The sequence below is a fragment of the Mixophyes fleayi genome, chromosome 10 (assembly GCF_038048845.1).
Source record: "Mixophyes fleayi isolate aMixFle1 chromosome 10, aMixFle1.hap1, whole genome shotgun sequence".
NCBI lineage: Eukaryota > Metazoa > Chordata > Amphibia > Anura > Limnodynastidae > Mixophyes > Mixophyes fleayi.
The window spans coordinates 5,850,806-5,872,192 of record NC_134411.1 but is presented as its reverse complement, the minus strand read 5'-3'; the positions used below and the strand labels follow the sequence as shown (position 1 = coordinate 5,872,192).

General features: G+C 38.5%; 1 protein-coding gene across 1 annotated transcript in view; it reads right to left on the bottom strand.

Annotated features, from left to right (window-relative positions):
• Window positions 1–1,013: 1,013 nt before the first annotated feature.
• The window catches only part of LOC142103355 (solute carrier family 22 member 6-B-like), a 33,973-nt gene continuing 13,599 nt past the window's right edge, over window positions 1,014–21,387 (bottom strand). Inside the window, exons 3-10 of the mRNA XM_075187417.1 lie at window positions 20,869–21,023; window positions 20,376–20,544; window positions 8,907–9,030; window positions 6,515–6,633; window positions 5,995–6,209; window positions 3,198–3,306; window positions 2,915–3,115; window positions 1,014–1,330 (exon numbers count right to left, since the gene is read on the bottom strand). Coding sequence (XP_075043518.1) covers window positions 1,270–1,330; window positions 2,915–3,115; window positions 3,198–3,306; window positions 5,995–6,209; window positions 6,515–6,633; window positions 8,907–9,030; window positions 20,376–20,544; window positions 20,869–21,023 — 1,153 coding nt within the window. The 3' untranslated portion in view covers window positions 1,014–1,269. The remainder of the gene's footprint in view (window positions 1,331–2,914; window positions 3,116–3,197; window positions 3,307–5,994; window positions 6,210–6,514; window positions 6,634–8,906; window positions 9,031–20,375; window positions 20,545–20,868; window positions 21,024–21,387) is intronic.

Here is a 21,387-nt window from a genome sequence, read left to right as displayed (position 1 = left end):
AGTCTTCTTCTTCTTGGTCTGCTTCTGGGTTGAAAATCCACCCTGAGCAGCAGGAGCAGCAGCAGTAGGCCTAGCGCACAAGGATTCTTCTGAGGAGTCCTGATAGGGGAGGAGTCATCTCGCATTAGCAACTTGGATGCAGGACTAACTCCGATCATTTGTGAGGATATTGATGATGGAGGTGTTGGGGGTGTAAATTGCAGGTGCTGGGACCTAGATGAGTGAAGGGAGGCAGCTGATGCTAGACTGCTTTTTGTTATTTTTTTAGCATAAGTTTTTGATTTTCCCAAGAGCTTTCCATGAACTCGCTTCAAATGGCGTAACATTGATGAGGATCCTAGATGGTTAAAGTCCCTACATCTACTTACTGTGGCTTTAGAAACACTACAAATGGCTAGCAAACTGTTGTCAGGATTTGGGTAAAAAGAATTCCACACATAGAGGTGGATTTTTTGGTCTTATGCCCAGGCATGACAATAGCCTTCTTCTTATCACTGGCAAGAACTGCTGCAGTCTTTGTTTGAAAGTGTATGAAAATAATATTGTGACCTGTGAGGTGGTCAAAATTGACTGCAAATGACTTAAAATTAGTGCTACTGGGGTTAATAATAATGTAGGAACAAAAAAAGAGCAAAATTATGGGATTTTAGCATATTTTAGCAATTTTTCTAAAAATACAGATCCAAAACCAAAACCAAAACACACGAGGGCGGATTTGCCAAAACCAAAACCAGAGCACGAAGCTAATCCAGATCCAAAACCAAAACCAGTTCACAGGGGTCAGTGAGCATCTCTAGTTCCAAGTAATGGAATAACACTTAACCTAAAAAAACACAAACAAATGTTGTTGTGTAATAGAATATCCTGCCCTTCTATAAAGTGTGCCCATAATTGTTATGCTCCTCTTTGGAGTGGATTAAATTTAATATCATCTAATAATAAATTAAAAAGATAGTATGGGTCAGAAAAAATCAATAATACAACACATTTAAGGAAATGTTTTTATGGCCCTATTCTATACAACATAAAATGAAACACATTCTACAATATGTAATGGAGCAATTTATCAGCTACTGTATACAAGAGTGACTAAACTGCACTGTTTATAATGTAAACATGCTAATCTATAAATGTATAGTAATAAGTTACAATAACAGATTGGTGAGATCTAGTCCCAGATTCTTGTGTGCATACGTTTGTCAAGCTATGTGGAGTTGATGGTTGATGGAAAACATGACATTATCAGGATTTTGTGTTTATGAGATTTAATTAAGTTTCTTTTAAAGGAATCTCTTCATTGTAGTTGATGATCTCCTTTGCATTCCTTGGTCTGTAAAGATATAAGAAGTGGACATGGTCAATCATCGTTGCCATTACAGAGCAGATAGGTGCAATACAACATGGAGGAGAAAGGCGTAAAAGCAATATGTTTGACTGCTACACATTGCAATATGGAACATATTAATAAGTTAGATACATAGGCAGGCATTTTAATTGAGCTTCCTAAAACACTATCACATCGATTAAATTTGTAATCATCTGAAAATAGGTAATATTTGTTAACTGCACACAATGGAGGCACAGAGCAAAATCCTCTTTATGTGCCTTGATTGCTGAACACTTTGCTGAGCAAAATGGCAGCATTTGCGGAAGACCAGACGTTAGGAGTAGTTGGATTGAGTGAGGGTTTTAATTATAATGTATAGAGTAGGTGCATTGATTAATCTAGTTTTGTGTGGCAAATAACAGATTTAATTGTGCTGGTCAAGATTACTGAAGTGATATAAAGAGGTGAATAGGGCACATTTTTAGGAGCATTCTCAGAAGTACATGGCCATTTTGACTCTGCAGAAGGACTTGTTGTCAGAGATCAGGGGGTAAATGTATCATACCCCGGTTTCTTCAACTCGCGGGAGTTCAGCGTCTTTGTAGCTTAAATTTAAAGCGGCGCTGCCTTGTAAAGCGAAGTTTCCCTTTAGAAAGGCAGTGCCGCTTTAAATGTAAGCTGCGAAGACGCTGAACTCCCGCGAGTTGAAGAAACCGGGGTATGATACATTTACCCCCAGGTCTCATCCTATATTTTTAATGGGATTCATTTTGCTCATCAACACAAACCCCTGGCACTGAAATGGTTAAACAGCATGTGATTAGTAAGCACAAGACAAGAAAGAGTAAGCTAGGTATGACCCATAGAGCTACTCATCAATAACAAAAATATACAGTAACTAGATGTTATGCTGACCATGGAATGGCAGAATTGGGTTTATTTCGGCCAAGTGCTGACAATGTAATTGGTGACCAGACTGAAGACTCTGAATGACTTTATGACACAGTTGGCCCTCTGCAATGGGGTATACCAGTAATGGCAGATACTGGCCATTGGCCTCTTTAGTTTTACAAAAGCCTAGTTAAAATGTCAACAATTTCAGATTTTAATGGAGCTCAGTTATGACCTGGGTTCATACATGAAGCAAAGCTTTATTTGAAAGTAACTGAATTGGCTGACCAGCGCTGCCTGTGTGCGTGGTGTTACCAAACAGCTGTTGGTGTAACTCAGGAGTGGAAGTATGAGTCCTCCCTGATTTCTTCTTTTTTATGTTTTGCTCAATGTTCTACAATATCAAAGTTCTTTGTCTCTGTGTCGGTTGCAGTGTTATTGTTTCAGCATTGTTCTTGCCCTCACAATTTTCAAAAATGAATAAAAAATAATTATATTTTTCTAAAACCCAAACTGATTCTTGCCTGGATTTTCTTCTTGGTCATAGAAAGATGCAAATATTTATTTTGTTCATAGCACTGCTGACATAGGAATATACTGATTAATCTCTAAAGAACAGCAAGTAAAGAGCAGGGACTAGAAATTCCACTATAATATAGAGTATAGTTGGAAGAACCAGAATAATATTGTACCAACCTCTCCACATCTTGTATGGTCTCAGGGAGAGGAACACCACGTGTCTCTGGAAGGAAACAGGCAGCAATGCCAGAAGCTATAGGACAGAAGCTATAAATAATGGATGGTAGATGAATATAATAGTCCGCAGTCATCTGAATCAGTGGAGCAACTATTCCTCCAAGCCGTGCCATCATGGTACCCAGTCCCATGCCAGACTGCCTGCAGTGAAATCATAAGTCGTCAATAAGATAAGATATATGAATCTGACCTCTTCTGTATACCACACTGAGTGTTTTCTCACCTGATCACAGTTGGGTACAATTCACCAGTGTACAGGAACACAGAATTGAATGATGCTGCTAGGCATCCCTTCCCGAAGACAGCCATTGACATTCGCACCACATGAAACTCTAGGAAAGACAAAGCATTGACCAAATATTGTTCTGCAGATGACAACAGGTATTTGCATGTATTGTTAGTTTAATTTAAGGCGTATACCTTTATAGAAGATATATATGATTTCTAGATGTGTATTTCTGTATATTTAGATGTGTATCTACTTTGTACCAAGATTAGAAAGCACAGTTGTAGTAAATGGAGTGCATTCATAGGAGAGAAAAGTTACCAGTGGAGTAGCCCAGGGATCCGTACTTGAGCTTTTGCTTTTTAATCTCTTTATTGGTGACATTGAAAATGGTATTGAAGGGAAAATATGCCTTTTTTACAGATAAGACAAATATATTTAACAGGGTAGACACACCATGAGGGGTTAAACAAATGATTGATGATCTAAGTGGACTAAAGGAATGGTCAAGAGTGTGGCAACTACAGTTTAATGCCAAAAAAACACAAAATCATGTTCTTGGGTCTCAAAAGCCCAAAGGATAAATAGTATGGCACTATAATGGAAACTACTGAGGAGGAAAGTGATCTAGGAGTCACTATTTCAGGTAAGTCAGGTAAGCAATGTAACAAAGCAATTAGAAAGGGAACTGCTTGGTTGCATAGAGAGAGAAATCAGTAGCAGAATGAAAGATGTAATAATGGCACATTATAGGTTATTGGTACATCCTCATCTACAATACTGTGTTCAGTTCTAGAGGCCATATCTCCAGAAGGATATAAATACATTAGAGACTGTACAAAGAAGGGCAACTAAAATGGTGCATGGCCTACAGCACAAAAGTTACCTGGAAAGACTAAGAGATCTTAATATGTGTACTTTGGAGCATAGAAGGGAACGAGGGGACATGATATAAACTTTCAAATATATTGTCAAGAAACGGGGCGCTACTGGACTGAGATTTATTTTTTCATCACCTCACGGTTTAATGTACTTTTTATTCCTTGGCCCAGTCCAAGAATATACACCAGAGCATTGGTGTATTATGTCTATTATTATTTCATGTTATTAGGTACACTTTGCCCTTGCTATTTCCTGCAATATTGTATGTATTAGAAATATAAAGAATATTGCCATACTGTGTGAAAATAACAGGACAGCAGAAGTCATTTTGCTTGTGTTAGCTAATGTAATTACCATTTGGTTTGTAATCAGAACAATGTCTGACTTAACTAGCTGGCAGCCTAAGTTAATTAGCTAGGTCAACAGGTAATCTGAGAGGTAATTAGGTTAGAACTTCTAGATGATATGCAATGTGCCTCCAGACTAATATACAGGCTGAAATAGCATTGGTAAATGGGACTCAGATTGTGTAATGTGGTAGATACAATGTGTCAAATGTCTTGTTGTTTCACGCAAGCGTGTAGTGTCATTCCTTGATGTTATATTGTAACCCTTTGTTTAGTGTATTCAGCCAAATAGCTAATTGAGTCAAGCCATCCCATTATATAATCAAGGTAACAGAGACAGTATGTCTAACAGTTAAAGTATCCACTGATAAACCACTGCTGTAAGGGGAAGGACTGAGACATTTGACCCTACTCCCTGTGCATACAGCCAAGAATATAGGTAGAGGAGAATGCCAAGAGAGTTATTGTAGCTTGGAGGATCCTGGTGTACAAGACATTGGCGAAAAGAACTCTGGGCCAGGCATCATGGTGCCAATAGAGGAAACCCTAGCAGGACAGGGTCTGTGTGAGCCAGTAACCCAGGCTGGGTGACACTGTAGCTGTCTAGCTAATCGGTAGTGGTAATATTGTGGGAAGATAAGACTCTGAAAGAGACTGAGATTACTATTTTGGAGTGCTGACTACAAGAGGCTGCTGGAGGATACATATTACCATTTACCCTCTATCTTGTGAACGTCTTGTGGTATTGTGTTGTCGTAATAAAGCCTTATTTTGGATATATTCTGGTCTACCTGAGTTAGTTGAATCCCACAGAGGGTAACTGCCATCCCAGCTAAAGGTGGTATCCTCACATATATCAAGTGTTTTAACAAGGTATAGGAGGGAAACATTCTTAAAAGGAAAATAAGTATTAGAAAATAAGGACATGCATTGAAAATGGAGGGAAGTGGGTTCAGAGGAAATCAGAGAAAAAATTACTTCACAGAAAGGGTAAAGAATAAGTTTTATAGCTCCCCCCCCCCCATCAGAGATAGTAGAGGCTAATACAATAGAGCACTTTAAACATGTCTGCGATAGAATTTGAGGTTACTATAGGCTAAAAAATGGGCAGACTAGATGAGCAAAGTGGTTCTTATCTGCCATCAAATTTTATGTTTCTATGTTTAGGGTTTGGTCAAATGCTTAGAATTCTGGTAACCAAAATCACTTTCCCTGCTATTTTTCTGTGCAAGACACAGTGTATCCAGGAGCTAAAAAGCAGGTAGGAATTTGTCATATATTCCACAACTTCAGAATAAAAGAACACTTTCAAAAGAAAATCTTGGAACAGCCAATAGTTGCTGAAGTCATGTGAAATTGTCCATCTGTTGAAACACTGGTGCTAATGTATTCTGTCAGATGAAGAGACCTTACTGTTTGGGCGCACTAATCACAATCAGTCAAATTAGCTATTGTAAAGTAAAGTGTTATCACAGCAGTATCAATCTCTAGAGAAATGTAGATGGGTAGAAAAAATAACTTATCTAATTAATCGAACCAACAGAAACTATCAAGAAACTCTTTACCTTCAGGAACAAAGATATTCACTAAGATTGCAGCACCAGCTAAGAGCAAACTAGAAGCTTGCAGAACACGACGCCCCAAATAAGTCATCATGAAATAGGAGATAAACTTGGCTGGGATGTCAACTGTTCCAAAGATGGTCTGCATGATGTAGATGCTGAACCCAAATTGCTGAAGGTCCAGGGCCAGACCATAGTAGGCAAAACTGGTGGAGAACCTGAGAGAACAAGGCCAAGGAGAAGAGACAATGACTGAACTGAGGACGTGTCCCAATCACTAAGGGAAATGTAGTATGGATTGTTCTACCATTATGCCAAGTTTGTTTTATATTATTGTTCTTGGTGCAAAAACCTATAAAAAGCATGAACAAATAGCATGTACATATTATACAATTTCTGTTTCCAAATAAATATTAGATGTACAAAACAAAAAAATAGTTTTCTTCCATGTTTGAATGACAAGTGAAATGAAAGTAACACATTTATTTATGTGTATGGGGTCAACAACAAGCTTAATACCTACCAAGTACAAGATATACAAAAGGATATCCGCCGAACCACAGGTGTCCTAATCAGATCTAACGTGGAATAATTAGACTTAGAAGAAGCATTTATTTCCTTTTGCATCTCATATTTAATTGTCTGCAGAAAGAGAGAAAGAAAATGATAAGGTAAGAATGGAAACTCATTGTTATAGTGCACCTCTGGGTCCCATAGCTGCTGCACCCTTGGCAACAGTGGCCGTTACACCCTGCTGACATGCATGCTGTTCAGGGGAGGACAAGCCTCTTAGACTATACCCATAGACATAGGACTACTTTACTAACACTGGCTCTGTCCAATGCAAACCTGGTTCTTATTTGTGTGGTTTTACATCAAGCTACACATTGAACAATATTTTTAACAGTAAAATGACATAATAATGTATGAATGGTGAGGCTGGGATTAATCTCTCTGTAAACGTATACATTTTCCCGCTTGCAATGTTGATGATCTTTGTTAGATTTTTTTTCTATTTTTTTTTTAGTGTTGATTACAGAAGTAAAATACAAATGAACGTGGGAAAGACTGCTGCCCTTAAATTGTATACTTAAATATGAAGTACAGGGTGGTCCATAAGTGTGGAAACTCCCTTTCAAAACAGAAATGAGTAAATAAATATTTATCCAGCGCCTACACATATGATCTGGGTGTGGTGGTAAACTTTTTAGGGTATGTGGCCAGTATGGCGGCCAGCTTGAAGTCAGCCATCTTGAATGCAATCTAATTTTTTTAATTTTTAAAAGGGTGTTCCAACACTTATAGATAACCCTCTATTATCCCACTGCCCATGTAAAAAAACAAAAAACATTTTTATTAAAGGTCAAAAACAATTCTGAAGACATTAGTTGAGGTTTACTTAACCAGTTATCACCATCAATATTTTTTAAACCTGGTCAGTGTGTGTATATATATATATAGATTATATATATATATATATATATATATATATATACACATGTACACACACATATATATATATATATATATATATATATATATATATATATATATATATATAGATTTAGATATATATATATATATAGATATATAGATATATATCTGTATCTATATAATAAGCAGTGAAGGCGCTAGGTGAAATTGTGGAACCAATGCAAAAGTGTGCAAAATGTAAATGAAATCACGTAAAATGGGCAGTTTCCCATTCTTAGCACTTATTTGCAAGTGCCCAAATTCCTGTAATATAAAGCAGAAAGAAGCGCCACCCATAATGTACCAAATATAAAGATATAAAGCAATAATTATTTTTTTTTAAACTCAAACAGTGTAGCTTCGTAACAAATGATAAAATAGTAATGGCATATCTGGTGAAAAGCAATCCTATTTCCGGAATTCTTGCAATACGAATCTTCTTAATTCCAAGATGTAGACAAAAATGGAGATGATAAATGACACACGTAATAGCAGTAGGAAGAACATGCAATCACCGGTGCACATATATATATATATATATATACAAAAAACGTCTATGCTTGTTTTGTCTGCTGGTCAATGAAAATCTGTCTTGAAAAAGGTCTGGATGTAAGACCGAACTATAATATAAAGGAACTGGATTGAAAATAAAGAATAATCTATTTGTTTTAAATGGTGAGTGCCCTCTCTATTTTTAGAATATGTACTAGATATACATATATATATATATATATATATATATATATATATATATATATATATATATATATATATATATATATAGATAGATAGATATAGATATATGTATATATATATATATATATAAGACGCCAGTCCTGCAGTCATCTAAAGCACTGGATTTCTGAAATCAGCTCCCATATATCTTCAGTATATTGCTTGATTATAAACTTATTGGTCACTATACCTGTCAGCACCCTGACACAGGATATCGCTCTTAGTAGACTATACAATATATCTATTGGAGCTGATGAGGTACAATAACAATTTGTTGGACTTTAGAGTGAATAAGAACTCTTTATCCCTATTGTGATTCATCCCTATCCCTGTATCGATTGAAAGATTGGGTTTTTTGGGTAGATTGATGTATCGGGTATTCACCCTTTTTGTTGATACAGACTTGCTATATCAGTGCACTGATTGTATTATGTTTCGGATTAATATATGACCTTTTTAACATTAGCAGCTGCCTGTTGTTATTATCCTAACATACGACACTGACACTCTGGCACCAAGGGAAATCTTTTTGTATTGCTATATATATATATATATATATATATTTGCACTGGCGATTGCACGTCCTTCTTCTACTTGTTTCATTATAACACACCGTATTGTAACCCTGGCATTCTTCTACTTTGTGGCAATTTCACCTGTACAAGTAGAACATCTGGGCTGATGTAGATCCTGGACAAACTACTTACCTCCACGGTAACTTTTTCTATCTCCTCTGCTCTCCCATTAATCCTGGCCACTTTCTTCAGGTATCTGATAGCTTGTTCATATTTACCACGGAGAACAAGCCAGCGGCTCGACTCAGGGAGCCACCTGGGGGCCACAAAGAGTGACATCATCACTGACCATCCTGAAGAATGTACAATGAAGAGCTATATTAATGGATAGGATTAGACCACAAATGCTCAATATTTAAGGCACATGTACACATGGTAGTGCGGTGCTGGCCAAAATTTTTATGTGAAAAGAGTGGATGGATATATATATATATATATATATATATATATATATATATATATAATATAGAGAGACAGAGGAAAGTTAACCAGGCAAGGACTGAATGTTTGTGCTATGCTGTTCTTATGTTGGAATAAAAGGAGAGAAAGAAAGAGAGAGAGAAAGAGAGAGAGAAAGTTCAAAAGTTGGAGGCACCAAAATAAATCTTGGAGGGCTGCGTTTGGCAGTCTTATGTTAATATATAAGGGTCATTTACAAATGTCAGCAACTATGGACACACAATGTTTGATTATGAGTGCAATTCTACTTATTTAAATATCCATATGCATGGTCAGCATTCAGTAATTTTACACTTGGAGAAAAGCTTTGAATCAATAAAAACATCACACAACCTTAGTTATGACTGTGCCAAGCAGGCGCTAACTTAGTGGGAGTCGGTGGGGTTCCAGTTGCCTGGAGAGCCCCTTCTGGCCAAGACTAAATGACTGGTTGGTTCCTCCCACAGGACCAACCATTGCGGCAGATCTGTTCCTCGACTACATCTAAGGATTTACCCACCTACATCTTATTCTATACATGAAGGTATGATACAGGCTGGCACTGATACATAGAAGCATCAAAAGCAAAATCCTTAAGCACCGGGAAGGTGAAGCTCTTTAAAAGGAAACACAGATCTACATCTATACGGTGAGCCTCCTACAACAGGAATGGAAAAGAGAAGAAAAGACCTATATTATACATACAAAGTATAACTACAATTGGTTTGGACTTTCACTATATGTGCTTCTCTGCAGTGGCGGATCCAGGGGGGGGGGCTCTCGGGGCGATCGTTCCCCCTAGCAGAAACTTGCTGCCGACGGCTGCACATTATGTGCAGGTCCATCCAGCCGTGACAGGCAGGGACAGTGTGCTGCCCGGCTGCTCTGATTGTGTTTTAAAACACAATCAGAGCAGCCGGGCAGCACACTGTCCCTGCCTGTCACGGCTGGACGGACCTGCACATAGTATGCAGCCGTCGGCAGCCTAAGATGTTAGAAAGGGGCGGGGCCTAAATCGCCCCAGGTACACCAGTTTTCTAGATCCGCCCCTGCTTCTCTGACATTTATAACAGTATACAAGAAGCTATACAACAAGGTTGTGAATGTTGGAGTGGCTTTCAGCACTCTTACTGTATGACAAACAGTGAAGCCGCATACATTGTATGTATTTTGTATCCATTAATACAACACTATTTTTGCTACATACTGTCTTGTGAATACTTTGTAGCAAACCGCCCCCTCCCCTCCCAACACAAAAGTGTACAGAAGCCTGGAATATTTCCTTATACACCAAACACTGTAAGATTCGAGCTGCATCAGACCCCACCTGTTATACAAGTCTATATGTCTGACTAGCACATTTCAAGGTCAATACCCACGTCATGGTCCTTGGAACTGCTCCTGGTAAAATAATCTGTGACTAACTTAGTGGATACACCTGGACATACACCTGGTGAGAAACTGAAGCATCACTTCAAAGTCCAACCTACTAAAACTTTAGTAGTACTTCCTCATTTAAACTTTTCAGTAGTTCTTCCTAAAATACTGCTTGGTTAATCTTCATTTATATCTTTAATCAATCATTTAAGCCAGGGGATAACAAGACTGTCTTTATTACATGTGTTACTTTTGTGTTTGAATATTTACATTGCTTGAAGTGTGTGTGTACTTTCATGCAAACATGAAACTGTAATGAGCACAATGTGTATAGATGAGACCCGATCTTCCGAACGTCAAAGGTGACAGAGAAATCAAGTAATTTTGCAGGAAGTAAAGGGAGTTTGATCAGGGATTGCCCCTGTAAATGTTACCTCTTCACCACTGTATCTATTATCCCGAAAAACTTAAATCTTAGTTGTGCATTTGGTGAAAAGGTAACCACACTCATGTACTCATCAAGTAACACCAACAATCATCCCATCCCATTGCATTAACTGGTGTGAACATTTGTAGCCCCCCAGAGGCTGCCATACTGACCACAAACCCATGCACTTTCCCAAAAAACAAGATACAATTTCACAAAAGTAGGCCCATCAAATTGCAGAAGAGCATTTTTCATGGGTTTGCAATTTTAGAGTTCATAAAGGACACATTATATGTTATGGACATTATATAAAATAATCACATTAAAACACCATGAAGCTTAAATCATTATCCCTTAATGTCAACGGTCTTAAATCACCAAATAAAGGAACCATGGCGATGCAATATTTCGAGAACAAGGACCCTGACCTAATCTTCCTACAGGAAACACATCTTAAAGATCCGCACCCATCTCTAGCCTCTAAATCGCACTCACATGCTTTTTACTCTTCTGAAAATGTGAAACGTAGAGGTACAGCAATACCGATACACCATAGTGTTCCAATTACAATAGATTCACTGACCTCGGACACTCTTGGTATACTTATCATACTTAGAGGTTCCCTATACCAAACCCCAATACCCTAGCCTCAATACATGCCCCAAATGTGCAGCAGAAAGCCTTTTAGACCAATTTAGCTCACTCTATTGGAGGCATAACAATAATAGGAGGGGACTTCAATACTATTCTGGACTCAACACTAGACTGATCAAACCATACACATATCCATTCAGGACATACCAAAGAATCCTGTGAATTAAATTAAAAACCCAACTCAAATTATTCAAGCTATATAACGACTGGTGGGCATCATATCCTTCTGCTAGAGCTTACACACACTACTTGGTCTCCAAATGATTTACACTCGAGAATTGATTACTTTTTTGTAGACCGAGTACTTCCACAGAAACTGGAAGGGGTCCAGGTCTTCCCATGATGTCCTGGTCAGACCATGAGGCTGCAGAGTTAATATTAATATATCCCAAAACTCCTGTGATCACTTCAGATGGCGATTTAAGAATCGCTTCTTCTCAAACAAGAGCATATGCTCAAAATATGTCGTGCAAATACTGATTATAATAGCCCAGAATGCCTCCCCAGAGATTTTACAGCCCATCCTATGGGAAGCCCATAAAACCACCATACTTGGTATTCTAATCAAAATGTCTATGGGGTAACACATGTGGGGTGAGACTTTTGTATGTTTTCTCACAAAGTGTACGAAAATGCACAGTTAGACAGCACAGTTGGACAAACATTGGACAACATTTGATTACATCCAGCTACATCTGCCAGTCTATTTCTGCAATACTTGTCTATCTATACGGAACACTGCAAATAGGTAATTCTTTAAAATCTCCTAACTTTTTGTCTTTTACTCTTTTATCAAAATGTTCAACAAATTGCTTTTCTTAGTCTCTTTTATGACATTATCTTTAGTACTGTATCACCTTTCACCCCTCCACCAACACAAACATTTGTCCACATTGCACCTGCCTTACTCCACTCACCTCTAGTTAACACCCATGAACTGTTGTCCTATTTATTATCTCTAACAAGTACAGCCTTCACCTGTCGCCAGAAAATAAAAGGTCACAAATCTTACAATCCCCTTTCCTATCTTTTTCTCTCTTTGCTTCTATTAGCCGGTGATATATCATCTAATCCACACTCCTCACACACACATACATCAGAACACTACCGCTCTATAGCAAACCTCAAACCACCTGTTTCCCCTCTCTTCCAAAGTCCTTTAAATGTGCCCTTTGGAATCCACGCTCTGGTTGTAACAAACTTACCTCCATACATGACCTCTTCCTCTCAAAAAACCTCAACCTTCTGGCGATAACAGAAACATGGCTCATGCAATCAGACACTGCCTCACCTGAAGCACTTTCACATGGTGGTCTCCATCTTACCCACACCTCCAGACCTGAAGGCAGACAAGGCAGTGGGGTTGGACTACTTCTCTCCCCACAGTGCACGTTCACAGTTCTACCAAATGTCCCATCACTCATGTTCACATCTTTTGAAGTACATGCTGTTAGGATTTTTAACACAGTCTCTATGCGTGTTGCTGCCATGTATCGCCCCCTGGTCCACACCAACAATTTATTGAGGATTTCTCTGCATGGCTCTCTCACTTCTTCAGACATCCCCACCCTCATCCTGGGTGAATTCAATATCCCCATTGATAACCCACCTTCCAAAGCTGCTTCCAAACTACTCTCTCTAACCTCCTCACTTAACCTCTCCCAGTGGATTGAATCATCTACTCATAAGGATGGGCACTGCCTTGATCTTGTTTTCTCTAGACTATGCACACTTTATAATTTTCTTAACACACCCTTCCCCCTCTCGGATCATAACCTTATCAGCTACATGCTCACCCCCACTGCTCTAACCTCTGTACTGTCTAACTCCACCAAGCCTCCTCATACCCACAGAAATCTTAATTCTATTAATCTTCAACAATTTTCCACCTCTCTCCAACACCTTCTCTCCCCTATCTCTACATTCTCCTCCCCTGAGATGGCAGTACCTAATTTTCACCAAACCTTAGCAACAGCCCTTGATCAAGTGGCTCCAGCGACAATACATACTACACATCGACTTCAATATCAGCCGTGGCACACTACAGCAACGCAAAATCTTCAAAAACTTTCCCGTAAAGCAGAACGTTACTGGCGTAAATCTCGCACCTCTAATGACTTCTTTACATATACTTCTATCTACCGCTCCTATCGAAAGACTCTGGACACTGCAAAACAAACATACTACCAATCTTTTATCTATGCTCAGGCTTCTAACCCCAAACGCCTTTTTAACACATTTAAATCTCTTCTCAATCCTCCCACCCCAAATTCTCCATCTACTATCAGCACCCAGGATCTTGCTTCCTATTTCAAGGACAAGATTGATAAGATCAGACTAGAAATGGTATCCTCTTCCTCGACAAGCAATCAGCTCAATTCTTTCCCACTACCCTCTGATACCCTCTCTTCATTTGACCCCACAAATGAAGAGGAAATTTCTACTCTCTTCTTATCTTCCTACTCTACCTCCTATCCTCTTGATCCTATTTCCTCGCAAATTGGTAGATCCCTGTCTCCTGTGCTCATTTCACCTCTAACTAAAATCTGTAATCTCCCGCTCTCTACTGGCATCTTTCCATCACTATACAAGCACGCAGTGATTACTCCTATTCTAAAAAAACAAAATTCCAACCCAAACTCTCTCTCAAATTACCGTCCCATATCTCAGCTCCCGTGCCCCTCCAAGCTTCTAGAGAGACTTCCCTACACTCGCCTCACACTCTTCCTTTCCGCAAACAACCTGTTGGATCCTCTTCAGTCTGGTTTTTGCTCTCAACACTCCACAGAGACTGTGTTGACTAAGGTTGTCAATGATCTGATCACTGCTAAAACTAAACGCCATTACTCTCTCCTAATTCTCCTGGATCTCTCAGCTGCATTTAACACAGTTGATCACTCTCTTCTCATATAAGCCCTGCAATCCCTAGGTCTTCAAGACACTGTTCTATCCTGGTTCTCATACTACCTTTCTAATCGCTCTTTCACTGTTAATTTCTCTGGGGCCACCTCTGCCCTACTTCCTTTATCATTTGGAGTACCGCAAGGCTCAGTGCTAGGTCCTCTGCTGTTGTCTATTTATACCGCTTCTCTTGGAAATCTAATAAGTTCCTTTGGATTTTAGTATCATCTCTATGCGGATGATACCCAAATTGATCTATCCTCTCCTGATCTCTCGACATCTGTGTTGTCCCGTGTAACTGACTGTCTTTCTGCCATTTCATCTTGGATGTCCTCTCGCCAACTCAAACTTGATCTTTCTAAAGCAGAGTTAATAATTTCCCCACCCACTAACAAGAGCATACCTGACATTTCTATCTCTGTTGATAAAATGACCATAAATCCCACCCCACAAGCTCGCTGCCTAGGTGTAATCCTTGACTCACACCTATCCTTTGTTTCCCACATTGACTCTATATCTAAATCATGTTACATACATCTAAAACACATTTCCAGAATTCACACATATCTCATGCAAGACACTGCAAAAACCTTAATTCATGAACTTATCATCTCTCGCATTGACAATTGCAATTCCCTCCTTACTGGTCTTCCCCAAACCAGACTCAAACCCCTATAATCTATTTTGCACGCTGCGGCAAGATTGATTTTCCTTGCAAATCGTTATTCCTCTGTTGAATCACTCTGTATGTCTCTACACTGGTTGCCTGTTTTCTACTGAATCCAATATAAAATACTTTTACTAACTACAAGGCCATCAACAAAGCTGCACCAACATACATCTCCTCTCTTGTCTCAAAATATCTCCCAATTCGCCAACTCCATTCTACACTAGATCTGCGTCTCTCAGGTTACAGGACTTTTTTTCTGTTGGAACCCACTCTATGGAATTCTCTCCCTCGCACAATAAGACTCTCCTCTGGTCTACAAACTTTCAAGCGTTCTCTGAAAACCCACCTCTTCAGACAAGCTTATAATATTCCTCAACCACCCTCTTAACCTCACTACTTTACCCTATTACCACCCGTTACACAATTTCACACAAGACAACTACCCCATGACCAACATTGTTGTGTGACAGGATCATTTAGCTTATGAGTCACTTTTACCTTTGCAGTCTGGCTGGGCCGAAATGCAAAATGTAGACTTAACCTCATGTGTCAAACTCCCATTGTCCCATAAATTGTAAGCTTGCGAGCAGGGCCTTCTCACCTCTTTGTCTGTTTTACCCAGTTTGTTTATTGTTTGTTCCCAATTGTAAAGTGCTACGGAATATGTTGGCGCTATATAAGTAAATGATGATGATGATGATGAATGTCTGTGACACAAAGAAAATCAGAGAGAGGGAGTGCATAAAATATCTCAGAATACCACAGACAACAACACACCATCAAACTCACCCCAAGAAACGCTTATACATAAAGATTCTTTTGCTTAAATTACAATTAAATCAAATGGTATAAAAAAAAGCAGATAAAGCACTACTATGGGTCCAACAAAAATTCTACGAAAAAGGCGTCAAAGATGACACCATCCTAGCACGTAAGCTCAGAGCTCAACGTACTCGTAATAGAATTAAGTTGCTGAAAACCCCCACTGGTTTTCTTCTCTATGACCCCAAAAAATAATACAGAGATTTTAAGATTATTATGTTTCCCTCTACAATCTGCAACCGGCAATAGATGACCCAAATTTAGTTAAACATAGCATAAAGAGCTACCTTCAATCATGCCACCTCCCTAAACTTACAAGAGTACAATTGGCTACACTCAAGACAGAAATCACCTCAGAGGAGATCTCTGAAGACATCAAGGCATTAAAAGGTCAGTATGCCCCTGGACCTGATGGATTCACCGCACTATTCTACAAAAAATTAAGTTGACAGCTGATTCCCATGCTCACGGGACTGGTTGACTGGTTATTGGCAGAAGGCAAATTTGATAGGGCCACCACTGGAGAGTGGATAGTAGTTATCCCCAAGCCTTTTTGCAAAATTATTGGCAAATAGATTGGGTTCAGCATTACCCTCCTTGGCACATCCCGAGCAGGTTGGCTTTGTCCCTGGTATACACACCTCCAATAGCACCAGGAGAATAATCAATCTGCTCCATGTAGAAAGCAGGACAGCTCTCCCTGCTCTAGTGGTCCTATTGGCTGCTAAAAAGGCATTCAATAGAGTTGCCTGGCCTTTTATGCAACACACTCTTGTATGCTCTATATAACAACCCAACAGCCACAGTATTAGCCAACAGATTCACGTCCACCCCCTTCGACATATGTAGTAGAACAAGACAAGGCTGACTGCTGTCACCTTTACTTTTTGCTCTCATCATGAAACCTCTAGTAGCATGAATAAGAAATTATCCTGATATCACTGGTATACCCACAAGCCCTAGAGACCACAAAATTGCCCTATATGCCGATTTCATTATTTTATCTATTACCAAACCCTACATTACATTACCTAATCTCCTTAAAGAAATAACTGAATACGGCTCTCTTTCTAACTATAAAATACATGTGAAAAAAGCCGAAATACTCAATCTCAATATACCCCATAATGCCCAAAACCTTAAGGCCAACTATAATTTCCACTGACACCACAAAAAAATTAAATATCTTGAGGTAAATTTTACCATATTTACTCACAACTCTATGAGGCCAAATTTTCAAGGCTGATTAATTCAATTAAATCGGATATAACACACAGGCAGCAGACTGCAAAGCATCTGTTAAAATTAGGGATGTTCACTGACCCCTGTGTTTTGGTTTTGGATCTGTATCAACTTTTTGTTTTGGTTTTGGCAAAACTGCCCTCACACCTTTTGATTTTGGATCTGTATTCGGATAGGCGATGTTCGGGGGGGTTCGGTTTTCGGAAAACCGAGCCTGAGCATCTCCAGTTAAAATGAATGATCTACCCCGACTCTTATACTTATGGCAGACACTCCCAATTCAGGTTTCAACACATTTCCTCAAACACTTACAGCAAACGCTCTCCTAGTTTGTATGGTGGACAGGCCACAAACCTAGAGTATGGATGCATATTCTTTTAAAACATCAGACGTCAGGTGGTCTGAGACTATCAAACATACTAAAACATTACCAAGATACACACCTTGTCGAATGTATTCTTTGGCATTCACCACCTCACTAAAGGGTTTGGACCCAAATAAAATCTGACCTATTACAAGTATATTCCCCATATTCCCTGCTATGGGTCTCACCACAAGACCAGGACCAGATGTTTGGCTCAAATCCCTGCAGCAATATTCTCCACATCGATATGGGATCATATAACTCAAACATATAACTTACGCTCCAAATACGCTCTATTAGTACCTCTGTGGAATAATGTAGAATTCGCCAGGCCAGGATCACAAAATGTTCCACCACTGGACTCGACACAATTTACGCTTCGTCTGGGATGAAGCCCCATTGCGTCTTTTCGCTACATTCTCGAAACTTAACATAAGATTAGGCTTACTGCACAAAATCTTCTAACAATACCTCAAAATTAGACATTTTTTTAACTGCCTTTCAATTCCACCTCCATTGGATCAACGCCCCCCCCTCGAATGTTCGTATTGCGATTCCCCCTCAGCAAAAGGTCTAATATCTACTTTGTATCAATTGCTCAATAATCACAATCTAACAACCAAAGATCCTCATGAGCTGGTCTGGGTAAAGAACAAGAGGAAGACTCTGGAATGTCAAAAATCAAATCTAATTTAGCTAAGTCTTCAATTTCAGTCAGAGTGAAATAAAATTCCTTCAAACTCTTCTATATATATGATATTTAGTCCTCTCACATTTAGGGCCATTATCTGCTAACTTCATCATTCTTTTTAGTATATTTGACATATAGTAGTAAACCCCCGTCCATTTGACATTCCATTCCTAACTTTCCCACCACCTACCTGTGATCCGAAATAAACAAGTTATAATGTTGATAACACCTGAGATTGTTAATAATGGTTCGACTCTTTTGTATTATATTAAATATTTTGCATTTATTTTCTGTTATAGTGCAATTAATACCACATTCTACCCCTCTCTCTTTGCGCTGGGAGATTAATTTGTTGTTTAGTCCAATTAGGGGTGCGGGACTGTCCCCTCTTTTATCTCCCCGGCAGCCTATTTTCTCTCCACTTGGGAAGCGCAGACTCCCCATATTTTTATATATATGTAATAATTTCAAATGAACACAATGCAATGTTTGTTATCTACACATTAACTTGTGAACAATAATAAAATTTACTTGGAAAAAAAATTAATAATAGTAAGATAGCCCCAGCCTCTTGTGCAAAATTTGAAGGGAATTGCAAGTACCAAGTCACCAAACTCTGATTGTATATAGGCATATATGTTTCATACCATACAGTGTTTCTATTGAATACTGGTAATCACAATACATCAATAAGCATTAAATGATATGTACTATTTATTAGGAAAACATATTAAAAGCATAAAATACTGTTTGTTGTAGATTATACAAATATGGACCCAATACTGGAATTAATAAGGTTGTTAGCAGTTTTTTTATACCATATATAATTATGAGGCCTTAATTTAAGCTGTTGGTGTTCAATAGGCTTTTACTCCGATGATACATTGTGGCAACACAGGACTTGCATGATGATGGCCAGATAAAGTCATTACTAATTCTTACCACTTTCCCAAAGATGAGAAGCAGGACTGTAATTCCCATGTCCCTGGACTACCTGACAACACCCATGAATAGTCGCTGCTTCAGTGTGATCATCCTGGCCATGCTCATAGGCCCACATTGCATTAAATGGCATTTTGAGTTAATTTATTTGCCCAATATCACCAATCACATAACAAACGTCTCCACCAAGGAAATAGAAACTCACATGGCTTTATTCCTACTGCCAGCTGTACAAGGAATGGGCTGTTAATGTCAATTAATTACAGTCCTTTTGTACCATATGTACCAGCTTCCCAGGCCAAATATTACAAGCCTTTTATTGGTTCTTACCTAAAGATAAATGACGTTATGGCTAAATTTTACAGCTATCTTCAAGTTCCTTTTTTGGTTTGCCACTTCACAGAATGATTGTTTTACACAGTATTTGTAAAGTCTGCATTGTGAGGAATTTATATTTTACAAATAGAGCTGGGACCACAATGGGTCATTTTATTCTGCTTTGTGATATGATTGGGGTGTAATAAAGGAGAAGTTCATGTGGAACAAAAATGATTGGGGGATCCTGGGTGGAGAAAAATGATAGGGGAAAATCTGCACGGAACCCTTAAGGCCAAATTCGTCTGGAAAACATGGGAAATTCTGCGTCCAAAGATGGAATCAGGCAGTTTATTTGCACCACTGTTTTGAAAATATTGCTCTACTCTTACCTGATAACTGGACAATAGGTCTGTTCAATACTCGGTAGCATTGAAACCAAAAAAGTTAGCTTTGTATATTATCAATAATATGTTTTGACATCACAATAAACCATTGCTAATAACATAATTTATCAGTATAATCAATATCATTTTTTTTATGTTGGGTTACAATGATTACAATATGTGGAATTACCTTGGTATCCTCTATCCAATATAACTATGCTTGTCTTATCGGCATTGTACCTTTATATTGGCTTAGTAATTTTTTAATTGTCTAATAATTGACACTATATTATCCCATAAATTATTGTTACTTAGATATTATAGAGAGATGCTGTAGTAGGAAGAATGGTGAGGAACAAAGATATACAATACCATGTATATAAAAAGAAGATGAAGAAGGGAAGAGATGCAGCCAACTGCAGCATGCGCCAGTCCTGGATCAGATAAGCCAGTCCCACCAAGATCAGCTGACCAAATGTGTAACAGTACCCAGTGGCTGTGTTGGTGAGGGCCCGATATTCTGTTGGAATCCATTCCACAACTAAAGAGAAATCATACTGTTAAAGAACAAGTAAAGCCACTTTTAGACATTAACATGGATAAAAGCTAAATAGTATCACTAATGTGTTTATACGTAACTAAACCTATATAACAAACAATTAAAAAAATAGTTAAGTGCGTGGTGATTTTTTATGTTCCATCACTCTTTGACAGTTTAAATACACAGTTTATATAAATGTTTTGCAGTCTCCTAGGTAACAGAAATGTACAGACTTCAGATTGGTGGATTCAAACATAGGGGCAGGAGAATCTATCCATATATGTATCCATCTTCATACAAAAGTATTATGGGTTTTATACTTACCCAGAGAGTAGGAATTGAGAACAATGCCAGAAAGAGATAACCCAGTCAGGAAACGAAACACACAGTACAGGGTGTAGTTAGGTGCAAATGCTGCACATATTCCAGTGACAGACATCTGAAGATTTGACCAGATATACAACGGTCTGCGTCCAAACCTGAGGTTAAAAGTAAAGAATATTTTTTTAGTGATCATCTTTTATTACATAAGAAGGTTCAAAGTTTGCAATAATGCACACTGCCATATTTATGGAAAAGTCCTACTTATATGCCTAGTCAGTGACCTGTATAAGAAATAAATTGCTCTGCTAAAAGCAATGTATGCTACAGTGTATATTTATAATGATAATGAGTGTATATTTATAAAGATATGAATATCTCTTATATGGAGTGTTATGTGGGTGGGACTGAAAAAATGTTTGTAGGTGCTTCCTCCTTTTACTCATTGAAAATACAGTGACAATACAGTGACAAGTGCAATCTTCTAACTTAAATGGAACCATGGGGCCTGATTAATTAAGG